The sequence below is a fragment of the Schistocerca americana genome, chromosome 1, assembly GCF_021461395.2.
Source record: "Schistocerca americana isolate TAMUIC-IGC-003095 chromosome 1, iqSchAmer2.1, whole genome shotgun sequence".
NCBI lineage: Eukaryota > Metazoa > Arthropoda > Insecta > Orthoptera > Acrididae > Schistocerca > Schistocerca americana.
Genome location: NC_060119.1, coordinates 309,678,627 through 309,693,628, shown reverse-complemented (window position 1 = coordinate 309,693,628; position 15,002 = coordinate 309,678,627). Strand labels below are relative to the sequence as shown.

The following is a 15,002-nucleotide window of genomic DNA, read 5'->3' as shown; positions in this document are numbered from 1 at the left end:
ATTCTTTTTGAATCACCCTGTATTGTTCCCCCCCAGGAACAAACCCATGCCAAGAAATTTTATTTCACCCGAAAAACTTTTTCAGCTGGTACACGTATCCTCTTCAGCCATATAATATTATACATTGTTTATGATGGCTGGCAAATCTTCTGGGTTTTGGGCATGGTATCAGCATCTTTAGCCTATAAATTGCAAGATGCAGGTGTCTCAACATCTTGCAACTGAGAGAGCTCATTGTGCTGGGGAAGTAGGTTAACTCATAAAAAGGTGCAAATATGTCAAGATGTTTCGATTTAAATGCTTTTGAAGCTTCCAGATAAGTCAAAAAACTATCGTGATTCCTTTGCATCGCTAAGTCTGCCCAGGACATGTTCGCCTTTTTTATGTTATGATAGGAGCAGTTTTCATTCTGTTTCCTAACTTTTACTCTACCATAATTTTGATGCTAGACCACCAAAGTTTGACAACAGACATAGATTTTTGTCAACTCGAGTGCCAACTGATCTGATGTAGATTTTATATTGTCTTTCAAAATAATGTTGCTTAAGTTGGGCATCATTAATGTGGTTCATCTATGGTTACTTGCTTGCCTGGTACAGCTGAACTTGTCCTCTATAGCCTACTGTGTCCTCAGAGCAAGCAAGTCTCATCACATCGTCAAGGTCACATACCCATGGGAGTTGTATTGTTTAATTTTTTGTTGTATTTATTAATTTTGTAAAATATTTTTAATTTTTGTTGCCTTTCTTCATTTTTTTTTTGTTTATTACCTACTCACATTTTATTCATGTACATATGAGACTTTATAAGCAAATGTATGAAAAGTACCATAATTACTTAATACAGTGCACAAAATAACAGCAAAGATAAATACAGTATCAAATGAAATATTAAATACTGTGTGAAATTTTTGATAATAATGTACCGGGTGATCAAAAAGTCAGTATAAATTTGATAACTTAATAAACCACTGAATAATGTAGACAGAGAGGTAAAAATTGACACACATTGCTAGACGCGTGAAAGACCTCTTGTACGCGTCGTTTGGTGATGATTGTGTGCTCAGCTGCCACTTTCGTCATGCTTGGCCTCCCAGGTCCCCAGACCCTCAGTCCGTGCAATTACTGGCTTTGGGGTTACCTGAAGTCGCAAGTGTATCATGATTGACCGACATCTCTAGGCATGCTGAATGACAACATCCGACACCAATGCCTCACCATAACTCCGGACATGCTTTACAGTGCTGTTCACAACATTATTCCTCGACTACAGCTATTGTTGAGGAATGATGGTGGACATATTGAGCATTTTCTGTAAAGAACATCATCTTTGCTTTGTCTTACTTTGTTATGCTAATTATTACTATTCTGATCAGATGAAGCGCCATCTGTCGGACATTTTTTGAACGTTTGTATTTTTTTGGTTCTAATAAAACCCCATGTCATTCCAAGTATGTGTGTCAATTTGTACCTCTCTATCTACATTATTCCGTTATTTATTCAGTTTTCAGATTTATACTGACTTTTTGATCACCCGGTATGTAAATTGTTGGGTTGATTTGGGGGAGGGTTTTAAATAGTGAGGTCATTGGTTGCATCGGATTAGTGAAGAATGGGGAAGGAAGGCGGTCGTATCCTTTTGAAGGAAGCATTCCAGCATTTACTTGAAGTGATTTAGGAAAATCACAGAAACCTAAATCAGGACGGCCAGATGCGGGTTTGAACTGTCCTCTTCCCGAATGTGAGTCCAGCATGCTAACAACTGCGCCACCTTGTTACATTGACAGACTTACAGTACGACCATATTACATAGTTAAACCTACTTAAAAGCTTATTATATTGCAAGCTCAGTGATTCACACAACAATTAATAAACTATTGAAAAGTGTACACTTTGTTATTGTCACTTAACTTAAAATTCTTTTCATTGTTTATTCAAAGTAAAAAAACTGAAAATTGTGAAACCACTGCTAGAAAAACTCAGCTTGAATAATTTTGGCATGAAATGTTGCAACATACAGCCCTAATTGAGCAAGAATATGATTGGCTGAAATAAACAGAACAATTGTTAAACAGTGTGTGCATGACAAAATTCTATCAAATTTTCAATTCTTTATGAAAATTGATGAACTTAAGCTTATTTTGTCCAAAAATAAACTTTATCCAAGATAGTGTAGTAGTTTTTGAAGAAAGCGAAGGAAAGCATTTTTAGCGGTTAAAAGAAGGCGACCTTTTTTCTGACAGTTACTTTTATGGCAGTTTTCATGTTAGTTTAATTTTCCACGTGGTTATTGGTAACGCTTTAAATCCTTGATCAAACAGTATATCATTTTGTACAGGGCTGGGGATAATTCTGGTTTGGTACATTTGTTGTTTAACACGTCCAAAGAGTTTTCAATAGTTTTAAGCCCTGGTGAATGAAATCCTTAATTTATAAACAACAAAATAATAATCAACTGTAATAATTAGTTTTTCAATTATATCCAAATGGAATGCTCAAAATGCAACGAATTTCTATGAAACACAGTATCAGGTGTGAATGTGTGATTTTTCGCACATAAAACTCAAGTGGTGAAAGATTTTTCCAAATATTTCCTATTATTTCCACAAGAATATATTTTTTACCATCATCTGTATCATTTTAAACTGTCTCAGCATGTGTGAATTGCATAAAACCAGATTGTATGTACAACTTAAGACCACTGTATCAGGGTAATGGATAAAACTTTCACAAAACAACAGGATGACCATTAATTACATGTATTTGTGTACCTTCTTATAAACTTTGAATTGATTCGCACAAGTTTAAAATGAAGAAGTGGTGTGTATAAAAACACAAGAATGTAGATTTTGCATGTAAAATCTGACTGAAGCTAGAATTTTGGAAGAAAGTTTCCAATTTTGTCGTAAGAATGCATTTTTTATTTATTTGCTTCTCTTTAAACTGTTCCTGTGTATTATATTCATTTTATTATGATCTATCCTTATTTCTGTGTACTGTTTTTATCCATTCATAAAACTCTTCTCACTGATCTAAGTCATCTTCATATGAATGCTGGTGCGATTTCAGAATGTGTGGATGTCAATTGCTAAGATGGCATGATTGTGTGGCAGCTGTTTTCTAGCACATCTGTGTCATATGATACATAACGGCTGTTAAAGAGAGTTCTGGTAGAATATAAATAATTTAGAAGTGAAGGTACCAACTCATCGAACAGTAGAAATTTTGGACAAATTCAATTTTGAGCTAGTGCAGTTGTGTTGGGTGGTGTGGAAGACAAAAGAAAAGAGGCAGGGAGCAAGTGGAAGGGTTGGAGAAGGATGGCTCAGAGGGTGGCAGTGGGTGTGTGAGATAGTAGTAATGTGGGAGGGAGAGGCAGCAGGTACGTGTTATAGGAAAGCGAAGCAGGGGTACTGGAACCGTAAAGTTAGTGCGTAGGGGTGTGTATCGGGGGGGGGGGGGGGGGGGTCAGGAAAGAGAAATACTAAAATGTAGACTTTCACGGCCGGAAATATCATGTCCATTATAATTATCCGGGCTGTTATGCTGTGATCGGTTGATGAATTCTGTGTTGATTCCCAACATTTCGTCTCCGACTGCGGGAGACATCTTCAAGGGGGTCCGTAGCTCAATGGTAGGTCCAACACACCCACTGGCTCGCTACTGTCTCCCGCAGTCGGAGACGAAACGTTGGGAATCGACACAGAATTCATCAACCGACCACGGCATAACAACCCGAATAATTATAATAGACAGGAAAGAGGAATGTTATGAAGGAGGGTGTGGCTGCAGGAAGATAATGGAGATTGAGGCCAGGATAATGGAATAAAGGGTGTACTGCAGGAATGACTCCAATCTTTGTACTTAGAAAAGATGGTACTCCTGGGAAGGATACAGGCAGCCACTGAAACTGAGCATCCTGTACTCAGCAATGTGTTCCACCACTGAGGAGTCAACTCTGCTCTTGACCAGTTTGGCAGTGTTAGTTCATTCAAGTGGATAGTCTGTTGGTGGTAATACCTATAAAATACTGTGTAGAAATTGCAGTGGAGCTGGCATGTGAGGGTGAATTGGCAAGTCTTGCACCTGAGTCTTCTACTGTGATATGACCCATGTGGTAAAAGGTTGGCAGTGGGAGCAGCATAGAGACAGACCAAGATATTGTGTAGGTTGAGCGAAAGGCTATTTACAATTTGTACAGAAACCAGATGGCAGTTATAAGAGTCGAGGGACATGAAAGGGAAGCAGTGGTTGGGAAGGGAGTGAGACAGGGGTGTAGCCTCTCCCTGATGTTATTCAATCTGTATATTGAGCAAGCAGTGAAGGAAACAAAGGAAAAATTCGGAGTAGATATTAAAATCCATGGAGAAAAAATAAAAACTTTAAGGTTTGCCGATGACATTGTAATTCTGTCAGAGACAGCAAAGGACTTGGAATAGCAGTTGAACAGAATGGACAGTGTCTTGAAAGGAGGGTATAAGATGAACATTAACAAATGCAAAATGAGGATAATGGAATGTAGTTGAGTTAACTCAGGTGATGCAGAGAGAATTAGATTAGGAAATGAGACACTTAAATTAGTAAAGGAGTTTTGCTATTTGGGGAGAAAAATAACTGATGATGGTCGAAGTAGGGAGGATATAAAATGTAGACTGCCAATGACAAAGAAAGCGTTTCTGAAGAAGAGAAATTTGTTAACATCGAGTATAGATTTAAGTGTCAGGAAGTCGTTTCTGAAAGTATTTGTATGAAGTGTAGCCATGTATGGAAGTGAAACATGGACGATAAATAGTTTAGACAAGAAGAGAATAGAAGCTTTCGAAATGTGGTGCTACAGAAGAATGCTGAAGATTAGATGGGTAGATCACATAACTAATGAGGAGGTATTGAATAGAATTGGGGAGAAGAGGAGTTTGTGGCACAACTTGACTAGAAGAAGGGATCGGTTGGTAGGACATGTTCTGAGGCATCAAGGGATCACCAGTTTAGTACAGTAGGGCAGCGTGGAGGGTAAAAATCGTAGAGGGAGACCAAGAGATGAATACATTAAGCAGATTCAGAAGGATGTAGGCTGCAGTAGGTACTGGGAGATGAAGAAGCTTGCACAGGATAGAGTAGCATGGAGAGCTGCATCAAACCAGTCTCAGGACAGAAGACCACAACAACAACAACAACAACAACAACCTGAACCAGACAACAGATTTGGCATTTTCGAGTTCAGTAAAATTTCCTTTCTGCAATTCACAGAGAGACTGGTACAAGAGGTGTCAATTGTGTGCCAATGGTCATATTGTGGATTTGAGTACGTATCTTTACCTCAAACAAGAAGTAGCTATATGTGAAAATGTTATTAGGTACATGTATAAGGAATTAGGTAGGGGACTTGGAATTGGGATGACATGGGAGAGCTAGAGTTCAATAGCAATGAGACCTGGGGCATGGGGGAAGTTAGCGTATAGGGATCATGTAACATCCCAGATCGGAGCAACTGAACCATACCCTCGCCATGATGTCAGTCATGTGTCATCGTGCTCAGAAATTGGGGACATTCTACCTACAGTCCTTTCCACCCCTCGTAAAGATGTATTTTGTTGCCCACCCAACTGACACAATATCCAGATGCCACTCTGACTCCCACCCCTCTGCCTGAGGTGTAGCACCTGTTCACTTCACTCACTCAGCACATCCTCATCAACTCCTGCCATAGGCTTATTGTCTCGCGGCAGATTAAGGGCCATCTGTGAAAGGAGCTATGTCATATACCAACAGTTTCTGCACAGTATATTATGTGGGCATGACTACCATCCAATTGTCTGCTTGAATGAATGACCAACACCAAACTGCCCAAGAGCAGAGTTGAGTGCCCAGGGACAGAGCACACTGCTGAGCACAACTTGCTCAATTTGAATAGCTTTTTCACAACACTTGCCATCTGGATCCATGCCCCCAGCACCTTCTTTTCGGAACTACATTGACGAGAGTTATCCTTACTACACATCCTTCATTCCTGTAATCCTTCTGGCCTCAAACCCCATTAGTCCTCTGCCTAGGATCCTAACTTCATTCATACAGTGTTTCTGCCCTAATCCCCACACTCTCTCCCTCCTCTCTCTCCTCTGTTTTTTCTCCCCCTCCCAATCCACTCCTCCAAGCTATCATCATTATGTGTTGCACAATCTCAGGGTTACTGGTACCAGTGACCGTGTTCCATTCCTATCCAGTGCACCTGCTGCATCTCCCTCCCAGCCATCAGCTGCCCTTCACCTACCCTCCCTCCCACTCCATGCCTCTTTCCTCCCACCACCTGTTCCAACTGACACAACTCCTTTTGATTTGGCCTTTCAACCACTTTGAAGTAATTATTAGTATCCACCACAAAGGAACATGGATGTTTTTTAAACTGGGAAAAGGGTACTTTGAAAATTCCTGCACTTTCAGGCTTACAGGACCTTTTTAACATGTGGTGTTGAAGTGCAGGTGAGAAACATATTGGTTTTACTTTACAGTTAGCATCTGTTTGGGTAGTATATTGTGTTTATCTTCTAGATATGTCCTTTGTTTTTCAGATATCTCACAACATGCAGCAACCAGCACCCCCAATCAGCCTGCACCTGGGCTAGAATCACCACCTAAGTCATCACTTTCAACACTGCCTACATATGTCTCTGTGAGCAATACAGGCAGTGTGAGAGGTTAGTTAAGAATTGCTTATTGTGGTGCTTGTTTTTTAATTCCTTATGTAACAACTAGATTTGGGTACTTACTTTTAAGTAACAAAACCTTTGTGTATCCTTTAAATAAAGTAGAAATTAGAAAAGTGAATCAAAAGATAATGAATATATATCTAAAAACAAAGATGATGTGACTTACCAAATGAAAGTGCTGGCAGGTCGATAGACACACAAACATACACACAAAATTCAAGCTTTCGCAACCAACGGTTGCTTCATCAGGAAAGAGGGAAGGAGAGGGAAAGACGAAAGGATGTGGGTTTTAAGGGAGAGGGTAAGGAGTCATTCCAATCCCGGAAGCGGAAAGACTTACCTTAGGGGGGAAAAAAGGACAGGTATACACTCGCACACACACACATATCCATCCATGTCTGTGTATGTGCGGATGGATATGTGTGTGTGTGTGCGAGTGTATACCTGTCCTTTTTTCCCCCTAAGGTAAGTCTTTCCGCTCCCGGGATTGGAATGACTCCTTACCCTCTCCCTTAAAACCCACATCCTTTCGTCTTTCCCTCTCCTTCCCTCTTTCCTGATGAAGCAAACATTGGTTGCGAAAGCTTGAATTTTGTGTGTATGTTTGTGTGTCTATCAACCTGCCAGCGCTTTCGTTTGGTAAGTCACATCATCTTTGTTTTTAGATATATTTTTCCCACGTGGAATGTTTCCCTCTATTATATTCATATCATTAATTTGAATATATATCTACATTTACATCAGTGATCAAGTGAAAAATGGGAAGTAGTAAAGCATTGTACTTTTATTCCTGCAGTCATTAATGTCTGTTGAAGATAGATATTCATTCCTGTAGTCACTGGCAAGAACCCTTTTTCTCCCCCTTTTTTAATATCATCTTTTGTGTGATTAGTGTGGTCATTGATGTATCACAATGTCAGTACCACAAGTGTTATGAGTGCTGCACATTTAAATATTGAAATGCCGTGTGGCTAGGGCCTCCCGTCGGGTAGACCGTTCGCCTGGTGCAGGTCATTCGATTTGACGCCACTTCGGCCACCTGCGCGTCAATGGGGATGAAATGATGATGATTGGGACGACACAACACCCAGTCCCTGAGCGGAGAAAATCTCCGACCCAGCCGGGAATCGAACCCGGGCCCTTAGGATTGACAGTCTGTCACGCTGACCACTCAGCTACCGGGGGCGGACATTTAAATATTGGAACAGTGTGATTAGTTAGAATAACACCTTTCTTTCACTATTTAGTTTGGGAGCATTAGCAATCACCATTGCAAATCCATTGGTGTTTATGCATGGTACCAGTGCAAGGAGAGTCTACATATGCTAGTGGAGAAAGGTATCGCAAGAAAGGTGTGGCTGTAATTAGTTATAAACTCAATGTTGCAGAGGTAATTACAATAGAATCAGACTACATGATATTATCATTGTAGTAAAATTTGAAGTAAATTCTGGACTATGGTGTTTGCAACTCCTATAAGCATTAGTGCTGCAGACCGATAAGTGGATGAGCAATTTTAGAAAAAAGGATAAATTAATTGATTGAGTATTAATAATAATTAATTTTTGCAGAAATTAATTGATTGAGTATTAATAGTAATTAATAATCAATCAATTAATTTTTGAAAAAAAAATCCTTCTTTCTAGGATTGCTCATCCACTTATTGGTGTGCAGCACCGTAAGTATTGAAATTGTTTTAAGTACTTGCTTACAGAATACCCCATACATTTTATTTTTGTTTATTGGGCTGTAGTCATTTGACCATTAAGCTGCAGACAACATATAAAAAGTGTTTCCTGTGACATCGTTAATATCAACCACAAATTTCGTATACATTGAATAACATTTTGAAAGTACACAGGGAAAAAAGGAAGAGTTTTCCAATTGGATGTTGGGTTTTTGTGCTTCTCACACTGGGTAAATATTGTTCAGAATGGCTGCCGGAGTTCATAAGTTGCCCCCCCCCCTCTCCCCCGTAAAAATATGACATGGTATGGTGCTGTTAATAACGTGTATGGAATGTGTCGTATAGCAGTGGTGTTTGATAATTGCTGCGTTGGGAATGTGCATGAGGCCCAGTGCTATAATTCCGCTGTTGCTGAACATGTTGGGCGCTTTCATGTGATGTGAATGTTTTAGTGAATCAAATTTGTACATGTCAGTGGTGGATCACCGTTTTGTGTGTTAAACAGTTCACAACTCTCGCCACATCTTATTCTGTTATGTAGACGTAAGTATTTGACTCTGTAACATCCTGAATCATTCAGCACCACTGTTTGGCCAATTGGCACATCACAACTAGTTTCACATGTAAATTGTTATCAACATCACAGCGCAGATGGATTTATTTGGATTTATATTCTAAAAGGCAAGAATGTATCATTAACTAAGTACCATGCTGCATCATTTTTAGCAGTGTATCTCAGTTTGGCATTGGCATCATGTTCATTGTGGCAGCACTGAGGAAAGAGAACACAGTCTGTCAGTGCTGTGGAGTGAAACATACCTATGGTAACATGCCATACAGAATTGTTGGGTATGACTTTATGTTCCCTCTTAGTAATGATTTGTATGTATTCTGATAGTGCAGCAAATTCAACAGACATGCTTTTTGCAGCGATTGCTGTAGTATAATTGGGAAAAATTTTAAAACACTCATTATAGACAGCATACTTTCATCACACTGAATAAATTTGAATGTTTCCCAGATGAATAATAAAAAAAGTTATTTCACATCTCTTTGGTTTAAATTTAATTGCACCTGATGCTGTAAATATATATTTTTGTGTTGTTGTTAGGAGGTCGTCAGAAATCACGGGTAATGGGATTACAGAAGTTGCAGGGATCTCAAGAGACAAAATGGACAAATCAGAAGGTGGGATCTGAGCAGGTGAGTAATTAAATTATATAATGTGTAAAACTTCTTCAGTATTTTAAATATTTTAATACATGCAGGGTGAACTTCTTCTTCTTCTTCTTCTTCTTCTCATTCTCATTCATCACTACAGACCTTGATAGGCCTCGGCCTAATCATCAATCTTCCTTCATACAACTCTGTTCTTTGCATTTTTCTTCCATCCTCTGATCTCCATCTGGGTAAGGTCAGCCGTCTCATTGTCCAGCCATCTAGCTCTGGATCAGTCCTTGCTTCTGGTGGAATACAGTCACCCTTTCATAATTTGTTTGGGCATCCTGTCAGACTCGCTGTATGTCCTAACCAGTGTTTTTTATTTTTATAAGCTCTTGTATTTCATGGTTGTAGCTTACTCTCTAGCCATCTGCCTCTCTCACAGGCCCACAAATTTTTCACAGAGTTTTTCTTTCGAATGCCCTTACGTTCTTCATATCTGCTTCGGGCATTGTCCAGATATATAACCTATATGTAGCAACTGATTGTACCAGGAAGTACTATACTCTAAACTTGGTTGTTTTTTTAAAATAGGGAATTCTTAAATACCAGTAAGTTTGCAGAACAGGGCCTGTTTCCTGCTCATATCCATTCTCTAATACATAATCTCATATTATTTTCACTAGTTAAGAGTAAATCAGTAGCTCTAGTCAGGTGTACTGGTGGGTGATTATTAGAGCGCTTTTGCCGGACTGTCAGTCACATGCACTTCATAGTCACGTCCACCTCTATAACTCGTTGTAATTGTGTTTTTGCTGTGAAATATTGATTCAGGTTGTGTCAGTCATGTCTTAATGTAAGCAATATAACTATACATTGCTTTAATTTGAAAAATTTTTAAAAACCATGTCATTGAATTCCTTATTTGCCATCTGATGTGGGAAAAATTATTATATACAACATTAGGTGTTATATGTCTATATGAATTGAAAATGTGTGTAAATTGGTCACAAAAATGCATATTGGGATCAAAATATACACTATGTGATCAAAAGTATTCAGCCACCCCCAAAAACATACGTTTTTCATATTAGGTGCATTGTGCTGCCACCTGCTGCCAGGTACTCCATATCAGCAACCTCAGTAGTCATTAGACATTGTGAGAGAGCAGAATTGGGTGCTCCTCAGAACTTGCGGACTTCGAACATGGTGAGGTGACGGGTGTTACTTGTGTCTTACATCTATTCATGATATTTCCACACTCCTAAACATCCATAGGTCCACTGTTTTCGATGTGATAGTGAAGTGGAGATGTGAAGGGACACGTACAGCTCAAACGTGTACAGGCTGACCTCGTCTGTTGACTGACAGAGACCACCGACAGCTGAAGAGCGTTGTAATATGCAATAGGCAGACATCTATCCTGACTATCACACAGGAATTCCAAACTGCATCAAGATTCACTGCAAGTACTGTGACAGTTAGGTGGGAGGTGAGAAAACTCGGATTTCATGCTTGAGCGGCTGCTCACAAGCCACACAACACGCCGGTAAATGCCAAACGACACCTCGCTTGGTGCAAGGAGCGTGTAAATTGGACAATTGAACAGTGGAAAAATGTTGTGGGGAGTGACGAATCACGATACACAATGTGGCGATCTAATGGCAGGTGTCGGTGTGGTGAATGTCATCTGCCAGTGTGTGTAGTGTCAACAGTAAAATTCGGAGGCGGTGCTGTTATGGTGTAGTCGTGTTTTTCGTGGAGGGGGCTTGCACCCCTTGTTGTTTTGCATGTCACTATCACAGCACAGGCCTACATTGATGTTTTAAGCACCTTCTTGCTTCCCATTGTTGAAGAACAATTCGGAGATGGCGATTGCATTTTTCAACACAATCGAGTACACGTTCATAATGCACGGCATGTGGCGGAGTGGTTACGCAACAATAACATCCCCGTAATGGACTGGCCTGCACAGAGTCCTGACCTGAATCCTATAGAACACCTTTGAAATGTTTTGGAACACTGACTTTGTGTCAGGCCTCAATGAAAAACATCGATACCTCTCCTCAGTGCAGTACTTCATGAAGATGGGGCTGCCATTCCCCAAGAAACCTTCCACCACCTGCACAAGTGAAAGCTGTCATCAAGGCTAAGGGTGGGCCAACACCATATTGAATTCCAGCATTACCGATGGAGGGCGCCATGAACTTGGCGAGTCATTTTCAGCCAGGTGTCCGGATACTTTTGATCATATAGTGTATCTACTAGAATATCAAGAAAATTAGCACACTAATGAAAAGCTTAATTGATCATTATGACATACTCCAAATGCACTGCTGTTATCTGTAAAATAGCTGAAATCTAGATCTGCGATAAAACCAGATTGCTATGTTACTTATTGCTCTAAGTGCCTACCTTGTATTCAAAATCCTATATACTCGCTGAGCACACCAGTTCCCTATGGAATCCAGTGTGGTGTATATGGGTTTTGGACGTGAATGAATTCAAAATACTGACAATATGATTTGGTTACAATACAGTATTCTCTTACACTGTTATGTACGAAATGTTGATGTTATAATAGCACAGTATATTGGGCGAGAAGTGTAAAATGTTTCAAATGACCCATCTCAGTTGTCTTCAGTTGGCTCACGTTGAGTCCTCATTACGTTTGATGACTATGGGTTCTATTACAGTGTCTCAGATGACTTCTTTATCAAAACCTCCTTGCCATCGACAACGTGCCGAACACATTTCTGTCATTGTTCTGTTGTGATGTTTTCCAGGGCCCCGTGAAGTAAGTGCTCAACATCTGCAATTTTTAACCAGTTAGTTTTCATGGCTACTTTTCTCTTGACTTGGGCTCAGATGAGCTCAATCAGCTTGAACTGGCAGTGATAAGGTGGTAAGCATTGTACTTTGGTGTCCACTCTCATGTGCTATGACAGGTAGCTCGTAAATAGATTGTTCTTCATTTAAATGAACCCTATCCAACATCTCAGCTCTTGTTTCTGTAGGTGAGAAGGCAGTGTTTTGTGTAGTTAGCCAATATGCTATGTCAGCCTTCTGTGTTTTCATTGTCGGTGCTCGGTTCATGATTACAGAAAGATACTTGGTATTGTCCATGATGATAATCGAACCTTCCTCCAATAAATTCAAAACATTCTTCTCAAACCAGTTGTTAACTTAGCTGTGTCCAATTCTTAATGATAATCTTCTGATTTGTTTGTAAACTAATGTATTTATTTATTTATTTTTTTATTTTTATTTAAGAAATTCAGTCATTGCTGACCCCACATGCACAATGATCAATCTGGCCCCTTTACCAACAGTTACCTTAAGGCCTCCACTTGGGCTTGAATACTACCAGATGGTTTTGAGTGAAGTTCTATCCCCATAGAGTATAGGTTGCATATCACCTGAAGACTACAGCAAGTTCATCGTCTGCAAAAATTTGATTCTGGAGGCTACTATGTCATTGTGTTGAAGTAAAACTTGTGTAATCATTCTGAAGCTTGCATTTAAATCCTATATTGCTTAATATGCACCTCTAGTAGCTTCCCGTTACCTTTTTTCTTGATTTTTCTGATGTTGGGTATTCACCATTGACGTAAAATTCTTAGACTGTCCACCTTACAGTGCCTTTATCAAAGTTGTTTAATTTGGTTAAAGACCTGTGTTGCTTTATATTTTTCCTAGGAGAAGTGAACATGAGGATTTTCCCTTCACAACACACGCACTAGATGGTTCTTAAACCAATGCCATAAGTTCCAGCACAAATAGCCTGTATATCAGCAAGGCTTCTTCTTACAATGGTTGTTTTTTTGTTACATGGTATTGCATTTCTTGATATCATCACTACCATTTTTTGATATCATTGCTGCTGATTACATATACCTTATGCTAATCTTTCCAGAGGGTGCGTGTAGATGCCAACACTTCACCAGCATTATCTACAAGATGTTTTAAGTATTGATAAACATTGTGGATTTGCTTTGCTGCAGGAACTCAGTTGCCTTTTTCAGTCACATTCTTCAATCTGTCAAAGTGTGTCTTAATGGAGTTGTTTGCTAATCCGACCCACATGGCAAAGGGGAAATCTCTCATTCTTCCTGCCCTTCCATTTTCAACTTACACAAATACTTTCACTCAGTAAATAAATTACACAAGTAACATAAAATATGTTTTTTACTTCAAGTAAAATTGCCAAAACTAATTAATCAGTAAGGAAGGGAAAAACGAAAACTGTGCAAAATCAGCACACCATCTTGTTACTGACACTCAGCTGGCACTCAAACTGGGCATCTGCTGATGCTAAGAATTGCCATTTTCAAATGTTAGAGAGAGAGCACTATGCAAGACTAGGCGTAAGTGCGGCATCACCACACTTGAAGCCACTGCTGGTATGCCTGGCCAGAGCTATAGGTAATGGAAGAAGCTACAAGCTTTAAAACACTTATTAGAGGTCTTCAGGTCATGCCTTGTTAGAATTGGACATTACCATGTATTTTGTCTTTTCTCATTTGTAATTAAGTCCAATTTGTACTCCTCCTGCTTTCATTATTTCAAACATTTCATTATGGGTGTTTACATTTCTTGCCATAACTGCAATGTCATCTGCATATGTACAGATTTAACTGGATTTCATGATTATTGTCCCTCTCTTGTCTGTTTTTTGTATCAGACTGTGCAGTGCTAAGTTAAATACTGCTCCAGAGAGACCATCACCCTGTTTCACTCCATCTATGGTTCAAGCTCTCTCTCTCTCTTTTTTTGAAAGTACATGTAGTAAAGTAAAACCTATTGCCAGCTTTGGGAGACTTTAATGCACAGGTTGGGCAAAATGAAAGCAGAGGAGTGTCAGGAAGATATACTTTACTTGAAGAAAGTAATGAGAATGGAGCTGTGTTATATCAGTTAAAGCATCTACTGATCAAGTAATGATGTTAAGAATAATAATTATGATGGAAGTTTGCTCGGGAGCATGTGTCTTAGCTAGTCTAGTGCAGCTACGACACTCCAGTCAGTCAGGCTTATGATTTTCCAACGTATAATATTGTATTATTAGGTGATAGTTGTTTGAGCCTGAAGTTATTTACCTCCTCCTCTTCTTCTTTGAAGACAATGTTATGACATCCAGCTTGCTCTGCTTAAATTTCTTGCTTGCATGAAGTATTACATTTAACAATGATGCAGATAGATAGAGCAGGTGAAATAAGGAACTAGTAAGACTCATTGACTTCATAACATAAGGGTTAATATATTTCACATTATTAGTGAACTAAACAGAAATTCATGTCCTCTCTCTGTCATAGACAGGAAAAGACAATCAGTACAAGATTGATGAAACATCCAATAAGAGTGTTTACAAACTGAAGAAAATTAATGTTTTTCATCTTTTCTTGCTAGTTTCACAGGCTTGATTGCTGTGGGCATACTTTAACATAAACT

General features: G+C 39.3%; 1 protein-coding gene across 1 annotated transcript in view; it reads left to right on the top strand.

Moving 5' to 3' along the window:
- The window catches only part of LOC124596148 (KAT8 regulatory NSL complex subunit 3), a 159,988-nt gene that overhangs the window by 125,651 nt on the left and 19,335 nt on the right, over window positions 1–15,002 (top strand). The window contains exons 12-13 of the mRNA XM_047135171.1: window positions 6,566–6,691; window positions 9,502–9,593. Of these exons, the coding sequence (XP_046991127.1) occupies window positions 6,566–6,691; window positions 9,502–9,593 (218 nt within the window). The remainder of the gene's footprint in view (window positions 1–6,565; window positions 6,692–9,501; window positions 9,594–15,002) is intronic.